The following is a 9,421-nucleotide window of genomic DNA, read 5'->3' on the forward strand; positions in this document are numbered from 1 at the left end:
CTGTACTGGGGGGCTTTGCATATTTTTCGATAGGTAGTCCTAGACCCCGGCAAACCCACTCATGGGCTCTAGGCCAGGTTGGGGTGCACACGAATAAGGATTTTGCTTATTCTTATTCGTCTTTTTTCCTCAACTCATTATTCATATTCGACTGGCTATTTTGATGATTTTATTCATAGCACTATGACTACGAGCCGGTCCTGGATTTGCAGTCCCTATGACAATGCTTCGACGTCGTTCAGCGGAAGAACGGGAGTGGAGCGATGGATACCGATGGAAGCGCAAGCCTAAGAAAGACCGATTCCTTGTTGCTCCTCCAGATTCCGTGACAGGAAGATTGGAGACCCGCGTGCCATTCGTCCGAGAACCCTGGCGAGCACCACCGGAGGTATCTGTCGACGACAAGGAAACTGCAGACCAGCGGCACAACGACAGTATGCTCAAAGTCACATCAGAGCGGTCCCTGATCATTTATACTGACGGAAGTGGCTACGAAAGCAGAGGTGCGGCAATGATCGTCCATAAAGTGATTATTCCTAGATCAATCAATTAATTTAAGGCAATACGCATGTGAGATTTCGCGCTCAAGTCTAGATATAGGACAATTTCCTCTCAAATTTGCTACTTAGGGGCAGGCTGGGTACTGCGGTTTACCATGGACGTTTGTCCAAGAGTAGTAATCGATCTCAGGAGTATTTTCGTCAAATTCCTCGATGGTTTGATGACACTCAACCTTTATTTTCAAACCACCTCCCTTAGCATTCGTCAACTGATTTGGAATAACCATCTGGAGTTTATCGAGTGGTTCGAATTTATCGCGCCGAGTATCGATTAAAGACATGCGGATGGTCTTAGCCGGATCAAGACCGAGGCTTTTAAGATACCTCTCTTGAGCGAAGAGCTGCGTTTCATCTCCCTAGAGTTTGTTTCCATCAGGACCAATGTGAAGGATCTAGGCCTTAGCGATCGCGTTCCAAGAATTAGGATCAGCCGAGATAGCATAGTACCTATTTGAAGTCAGAATGCTCAAGAGTAAAAGACATGCCACGGGGGTCGAACTTGTAGTCGGGCGCTCCAATCCAATCACTAATCACGGGAGACGGGTAGGCACCCTCGCCAATCTAGATACCGTTCTTGTTCTCATAGGGTGTGATAGTTCCAGCTTTGATCTATTTAGCAGCTTGGGCCTTTAAACAGTTAGGATAACACTAAGGCGTCGAATGGCACCTTACGTGCAACATACTGGGCGCGTAGTGTGGTATCCGATGAGCTGGCCTAGAGGGAGTCGGGGGTAGATTGGACTAGCCGCAATGCAGCTGAGAATGGACGAGCCCAAGGTTAAGACCTTGGCTCCAAAGAATAACATTGTATCGCAAGATGTCAACTCAAGGCGTCAAAAGGGAGGTAATGAGGGAGAACAGAAGAAAAAATCGTGTGTCCCTGTGAGCAGGCAGTCTTTTATTCACGTTGCCCTCTATCGCTCTATACATAGTTGGGGGCACAGTGTCTTGTGCTGAGCCATCAAACGCTAGGACGATCAGGGGAAATATCCAATAATAGTCGGTGACTGGCACCAACGCAGCAAGGAAGGGTTCTTGGGCCTCCAGGATCTAGAAGACCCACTCTAGCAAGGCTGGCAAAGCTGAAGGCTTAGCCGTGACTTTCGGCCCGCAAAAAGAGAGGGCGCCTATGGAGCTAACCCAATGATTGTGAAGACTCCCCCGGACTTCCATGCGTTGCCCCCTATTTGGATGTTACATCTCTCCCTTAGGGTGATCTCCACGATCCACTGATGTAAGTTAGGTCTATCGCTTTTTTAGAGCCAAAAAGCGATGACCCCACGAATTCAGAATCAGGGGCTTTTTACTACGAGGCATGCATTCGCCCGCATCCAAGGGTGAGCAAGGGCTAAATAGAGTAGCAATTCTAAACTAATCTCAAGCCTTTAAGAATCAATTTCTGGCGCCATGTTTACCTAACAGCCCGCCAGTATCTGGGGCCATGTTTACGACTACAAACTCTCACCCTAGCGGAATTAATCTCCCCTTCCACCTCTATGATAATAAAAGGGATGTATCTAATTTAATTCTTCCCAAATCGATATGTATTCCAAAATCTTCCTACCATTTCCTTTTCTTTTCATGACTTTGCAGTTGATTGCTGGCATGCCTGCTAATAATGGATCAGCCGCACTATATATCATTGATTTCTATCATGATGTATCTGAAGCAGCCAAGGAAAGCTACGCCAATAGCTTAAAAGAGGACATATCTATAAACAACATGGATATATTGAGGGCCGGAGATGAGATCGTCTGCGTTGTTGCTCGGTTGACCCCAGACCAAGTCAAATCGTGGAAAACGGACATTGTTAGTCAGCCCCGAACTTCTCATGCTCTTCTATTGTTTTCTCACTTGCTATATTCTTATAGGTCGAGGAAATTGATCCGGACGAACGAAGCAAGAAAGTCGTCCACTTTGATGACTTTGATGACTATGACTTCTTGAGAGAGGACATACCCGAGTTTCATTACGAATCTGATCTCTATAAACGCAACCCCTCTGAATACGAACCTGCCAATGGAAAGGTCATTAAAGACGATGACGCTGTTCTAGAGATGAAATTTATCTCACAGCCCCAGACAACGCAAATCGAAGATCTAGCCACCTTTGAGTTTAAGGATTATGCTGGATCGGGTATCACTGTCTATGTACACGACACTGGTATCAACTTGCAGCACCCCGAATTTACGACACCGGTCCCATGGGTTACCAGGGGTACACATGAATGGCTTTATCCAAAGGGAAGCGAAATTACTGGACTTTTTGGCAAAGTGATCCCACACCCAACGGAGGACGAACCTAGCGGACATGGCACCTGTGTTGCTGACAAAGTGGTGGGCACACATTTTGGTGTTGCCAAAGGCGCCAGTTTGAAGGTTGTTCCCTTCATTGAGGAAGTGATTAATTTCTCGTACTTGTTGGCCGGGTTGCAAGCTATCGTTGATGATATGAAACGTCAAAGGAAGACAGACAGAGAAAAAGGTTATTTTCCTGTGGTGAACTTGAGCTATCGACTTAACGAACTCAGCGACAGAGATATTGAGAAGTATAGGAAGTTTCTGAAAGTGATGGTTGCTTTTGATGCTGTTATTGTGGGAGCTGCAGGCAATCGCAGACTACAAGGGGTCGAAGGCGTGGAGCAATATCCAGCCAAGTTTGTCGAAGAATACGCCTTTAAAGAGAACATGATCATTACTGGCGCTGTGGATATGTTGGGTCATCAAGCAATATTCTCACAAGGTGGCCCACTGGTCGAAATATGGGCTCCAGGCACTAGGGACTCAACAAATGGCCTTGAATGCGCGGGAGCTACGGGTGAGGGGACAGTTCTCAAGAAAGGCACGTCGTATGCGGCCCCGCAAGTCTCTGGCCTTGTGGCCTACTTGTATTCTCTTTATCCTGGGCTTCGCACTCCTGGCTCGGCAGCTCCAAAGGTATTAGCTAAACTCAAACAGTTGGCTTATCCGCGTTTTGGTGGTGGTCCAAAGAGTGTGTGGAATGGTGCATATGGACAGGTGTATTGTACTTAATTGGGTATTCTCTAATTTCTATCGCGTTATTTTATGTCTTGGTGCTAAACAACTCTTTCTTGGTGAAAACGTATTCTTGACATATCTCGACAACCACACGGCCTCCTACCTTAGTAGCAATTCCATCGGACCCCTAGTAGGAACAGGGACGCCGACAAGTGACGGGCCGATGGCAACCTAGTCGGTAGGGCGGAGGGCTAATCAGCACGTAGGGAAATTCTACGGTGCCACGATTTCTTCGCTACTAAGGTATAGGGCTGGGTTTCAGGTTCAGCAACAAAATGGACGGGAAATCTAAGCACCCCGATAGTTGCTAGGAGGAATTCAAAAAGCTCGTTTCAGGCAAATTGTCGCGCCCTATCAAAGGGAGTAAGTGAATCATTAAGCTCGAACCGGCGACATTGTCGAAGCCCTTCCAGTTGGGGTTAGATCAAATCCGGGACCGGATGTTCGACGTAATAGGCTTATTGCTGTTTGCCAGAATCTCCTTTGAAGTACACCTCGAATGGATTTAATCTGATAGGCTCGGGGCTGATGCCCCTTGTCTATTTAGGGCTCTCTAGGGAAAGGTGCTTCAAGGATGTTGAGATCGCATGACCAAATCATGACGAAACTCCCTCGCCAAGAGCCGTGTAGATAGTTCAGATAACTTCATAAATTCCTCTTCTAGACAACTCACTGCATTCTACATTTCATTTCCCAGATCATCAGCTCTTCGTTCTCAAGAAAGGAGCTAGTAAGAGGATCACTTAAATCTACTTTAGGAGAGCCCACCTCAGAATCCTCATTTGGCGATACGGACTCTAGCCGGTCCATCTTTGAAAGGGAAATGTGATGGGGCATATTGCCACAATAGAGGTTTTCAAAGAAGGATAGATATTGGCGGTACGTGATTTCTTAAAACCAGGGACATCGCTCCTAATTTATTTACTAGTACTCATGTTTGCTTCTAGCCGAATGCAGGAATACTTAAATGTTCCATGATGCTCTATTAGCATTGTGCCGCTCTCTTCGATTAGATCTCTACTAGAGATGGACAAAGGAAACATGTCACTTTGGCGAAGGAAGCCTCATAGTCCATACAAAGCTTTGCTTCTAGTATACGTGATAGAGATATCCGAAACCGATTGATTCTCTGAATATGTAAGATAAGCAAGAAACACATAAATTTGAACTAAGCTCTTCTAAGACTAGTAGTAGCATACCGCCTATAGTACCGTATATAGTACTATAGCTAGAAGAATGGATACAACTACGAGCGCGCATTCTTAGATGGTGGAGATAGAAACGTTCTGCCGCTTCGGTATTTAATTCAAGGAATTGGTATGGCTTGCCATAGACTAGTCTAAATACGCACGGCAAAGTCAATAGTAAGCAAGCTAAGTAAAATCCCTCGCCCGTCCATAGGTACCATTAAACTGCAAAATAGATCACTCCGTCGATCGACCACCAATATGTACTTTTTCGGCTCATCAAGAGAGAGAGAGAGAGAGAGAGAGAGAGAGAGATCAATAGGCAGGATACTTTCCCTATTCTCTAGTCTCAGTGATTTTAGATATGACTTCCCACTCGGCAGTACTTCGAAAAAAGAGTTTGCCCCTTATCTTTGTTGGCCACTGAGAGTCCCTATAGCTTTCCCATCGCTCCTCAATTTCCTTCGCATTAGCCATATGTATAAAACAACTTACCACGTCGTCATCCACTATCTCCAAAGGGACCTAGTTGTTAGACATTGGAAAATCTTAGGCATCCACAAGTATACCGTTCCAGGTGTCACATAGCCCTAGGTTTCGAATAAATCCCGGTCGGTCATAATTCCAACTTGATGGGTACCAAGAGGAAAGACCCAATTGAATAATTTAAGGTGGCCTCAGGAATTGAATAACGCTTTGGATAAACATGAGCCAGTTCCAAAATTCGCTTTCGGTCTGGTTGATATACTGCTCTCTCGCAAACAATTCTACTTAGATAATCAATTCAATTACATAATATGTGCTGTCCCTAACAAAAGCTGTGCTGTCCCTATCAATTCCCATACTCGCTTAGAAGATAATGTCAGATCTAGGCGGTGTACCCTCCCTTGCCACATAAACGCCTATTAGGTCACAAGTCCACTATAAGGATTGCAAAATACGACGCGTTTTCAAAAATTCGTTCTGAGCTGTGGGTGGTGTTTTTACGTCCGTACATGCTATCTGTCTTTCGGTTTTGGTAATTCCGTTGTATAGCCCCGTTTTTTCACTGACGGACCTGATCACCTTTGTCGGGTGTGGGGTCGCCAGGAACTTGGAACAAGTTTTATACGTACGGATGTACAATCGTGTTTACTACATGCAGCCTGGATCCTACCACACTCGAAATTTGGCCCCTTTTGCCCCCCAGGAATCGCAATGTATTATCTTCATGAACGATTTTATCTAGAAATCATTAATAATTACAGTTGACCATGTCACTAACTGACTAGGGTGCGGCAATGCTTGCTCCACAATTCTGAGACCTCTGTGATGCATTTCATCTCCTAGCAATATATCCTCATTCAGCATCTCTCATCATCCACCGCATTTCTGATCAACAATTATCATGGCCACAGAGAAGAGAACTTGGTTTATTACTGGCTGCTCAAGTGGCTTCGGAGAGCAGCTTGTCCGACAGCTGCGCGCCCTGGGCGACAACGTCGTCGCGACTGGGCGTAACGCCGACAGCAAGCTAGCCCACCTCAAAGACACGGGGGCTACAATCCTCAACCTCGATGTCACGGCACCCCAGGCTGAGCTGGATGCCACATTTCAGCAGGCAATTGATATCTATGGCGGCGTCGATGTGCTTGTCAATAATGCGGGATATATCCAGTGCGGGGCTATTGAGGAACTCACGTAAGTGATAGAGACTGTTCAACCACGAATTGACTACAATACATACCAATGTTAATCCTTCCCAGGCAGGATGATATGCAGCGATCCCTCAACACCAACTTCCATGGGCCTATTAACCTAACCCGGTCTGCATTATCGCACTTTCGGAGCAAGGGAGAAACCGGTGGAGGTCTCATTATCTACATGAGCTCACAGTCCGGATTCATCGGCGAACCAGCTGGAGCGGGCTACTGTGCGAGCAAATTTGCGCTCGAAGGTACGTCCAGGACGTTTTCAGAGACCGTGATGAGATCCTGATACATATGCGCTTTCATGTAGGTGCGGTAGAGAGCCTGGCAAAGGAGCTAGGGTGGCTGGCACCGGGAATCAAACTGCTTCTACTGGAACCAGGCATCTTCAGCACCGAAGTCATGAAAAACATCAACCACATTCCGAACCGCGTTGAGTTCTGGAAACCGCTTAACGAAGCTTGCCGTGTTCGTGGTGCGGGGAACTATGGCAAAGAGCCCGGTAATGCCGTTGACCTAGTTTCTAAGGTCATCCAGATTGCCAAGGGCACAGGTGTTGCCGAAGGAAAAGAACTGCCATTGCGCATCCCTTTCGGGAGCGACTGCGTGAAGGCCTTCCGCGAGAAACTCCAGGGCTTCATGAAGATTGTCGATGATTGGGATGAGGTGGCCCGTAGCACGGACTTTCCCGACCAGAAGGGCCCAATGCCGGACCTGCCGGATAAATAAATTACGGTCGGATTTTATACTCGCCGAGGCCCATGGCGTTCTCAAGCTCTACCAATACATTTCGCACAGGTAGGGACGAGTTAAATGGAGCAGTACGTATATAGCACAGGAAATAAACGTAGTATAACCGCGGCAACAGGTTACATTCGTATGAATTAGAAACGATAATTATATCTACCATAGCAATTCCCCCTCCATATGAATTCCGCCTAGGTAATACTCCCTTTATAAATTGCCTCTGAACGGCGCTAGATCTTTGCTAAATTACGAGTAGGATTAGCTAGGAAGCTCTTCCTAACTTTAGAAATAACTTTTTGTAGTTTTGTGACTATTGTTAGTAGAGAATTAATAGTAGAACTTAACGCTAGTAGTAGTAGAGTCTATAGTTAGGATGCATCTAAAGCATTTTCATCTTCCCCCTTATTATTATCCTCTCTATCGTAGTCTCTAAGCTCGTACTCTTTCCCTCTATCATAGACTACTAGATCTAGTCGTCTATCGTCCCTACGAAGCTCTTTATAAATGACCTCTAGATCAAATAGCTAAATCATATAATCTTTGAATACATATCGTATAGCTGATATTGTAAAGGTCTATACCTAGATTTTGTAGATAGAGCGTAGAAAATCTACTTTCTCTATAACTAAAGTACCCTATTTTTTTTGCCTGATTATTATGCTTATAATAGTAGTACTTATATATAAGGAATAGGTACAAATTGAGTAGTTAAAGTCAGTATAGAAGCTTTAATAAGAATTAGAGTAGAATAATCCTATTCTACTTACAAAAACTAATGAAATCATATGACTTATAAGATATATAGCTATTAAAAATTAGAAGCCTATAATCCATATAATGTAGAAGGCGTAGTTTAGTGAACTCGTTAAAATATTAAAGCTATTAGTAGGTATATACCTATATTAAAAATTAAAAATCATTAGCTATTAGGGAACAAGCCAAATTGTATTAATTAATGGAGTGTCCTATGCATAAGAAGGATTCGTTAAAGAGAAAAGGAATAAATAAGGGGGAAAACATAATAAGGGGAAAATATAGTAGAACGGAAAGGCGGTTAACGTATAAGGCTTCACGAAGCTTTAGCTAAGTATAACTATAATAGGACTTCGTACGAAGGTCCCATAACACTGATTTGCTATACCCTCAACCTCTACTAGGGTAGGTTAAAGATTTACATAATAAACTAGATCTATCTAGTATATTAATGCCTACTCTTAAGATTTATTAAGGCATTTTTTGGGGCCCTAGCGCGCTAAATGAGATATAAAACTATAAATGCGTTATAGAAGTCGCTAGTAGTCAATGCGGAATTCCTACGCGATCGCTACGATGCTAGGATTCCCACGATCATAGTAGGTTTGTAAAGCCTCCTAGAGGCGATCCTCGCCTTCGTCGGATTTTTCAGGCATTATGGTGGTAGACAATAATAGGAAGAAGTTGGTAGGTGGAAGAAAATATTCATTAGACTAGGAATTCATTAGACTAGGGAGGACCCACAACCGCGCAGCGTTGGGGGTCCGACTTTAGGGGACGATTATTTAGTTTATAGTATAGAACTGAGTTTAGTTAATAGATAGGATGTTCGTATATATAATCCCTAATATCCTTCTAAATACTATGTTCAATAACTACTATACGTTTCGCCCACACCAACCCAACTTCATGCTGAGTCTGTTCAATATGGCAACAGAAATGACAAATCCTAACTTGATGTTCCAAGCGTTCCAAGGGTTTCGGGCTAACGCAATCCACGTGAATCATTACTGCACTTCATCGTAGATCCCACTTGTAGGAAGAGAGCGAGCGAGCGAGCGTTCCATAAACCGAGTAGACCGCCACAATGGTATTTACCCGGTTCTGGGGGCGCAAAGATGTGACAGGCAGCTAACAGACCTTTCTATGGACTTCGCAGATGGGACACTACAGTCCTCAAACAAGGCTTAGAGGGGTGCTGGGCCCTTTCCTTCTCACGCAAGCCGCCGAGGCGGCACGACGTCGGCTGGCGCGCGGGCCGTCGGGTAGACCACTCAAAGAAAGGAAAGACTACACTGTCGATGATCGGGGCGACAGAACCCTATCTAATCATCGATCAACGTAGTAAAATTTATTAGTGAAATGGCGGTGACGCTGTGTCTTCTGTTGAAGTCTTTTGGCTTTTATCCGCCCTCAGTTCGAACCCGCGGGCTTCTGACTCCTCCATT

At 44.9% G+C, this 9,421-nt stretch overlaps 2 protein-coding genes across 2 annotated transcripts; both read left to right on the plus strand.

The window, feature by feature from the left end:
- Window positions 1-2,282: 2,282 nt before the first annotated feature.
- On the plus strand, window positions 2,283-3,592 carry PFLUO_LOCUS2309 (uncharacterized protein; the record flags this gene model as incomplete). Its single annotated transcript, XM_073779436.1, has 2 exons — window positions 2,283-2,369; window positions 2,432-3,592. 2 exons carry the CDS (start codon window positions 2,283-2,285, stop codon window positions 3,590-3,592), a joined length of 1,248 nt encoding a protein of 415 aa, XP_073636391.1.
- Window positions 3,593-6,172: 2,580 nt separating this feature from the next.
- Window positions 6,173-7,202, plus strand: PFLUO_LOCUS2310 (putative secondary metabolism biosynthetic enzyme; the record flags this gene model as incomplete). Its single annotated transcript, XM_073779437.1, has 3 exons — window positions 6,173-6,465; window positions 6,531-6,721; window positions 6,784-7,202. The coding sequence occupies 3 exons, from the start codon at window positions 6,173-6,175 to the stop codon at window positions 7,200-7,202; spliced, it is 903 nt and encodes a 300-aa protein (XP_073636392.1).
- Between the last annotated feature and the right edge of the window lie 2,219 nt (window positions 7,203-9,421).

Source organism: Penicillium psychrofluorescens, assembly GCF_964197705.1.
Source record: "Penicillium psychrofluorescens genome assembly, chromosome: 2".
NCBI lineage: Eukaryota > Fungi > Ascomycota > Eurotiomycetes > Eurotiales > Aspergillaceae > Penicillium > Penicillium psychrofluorescens.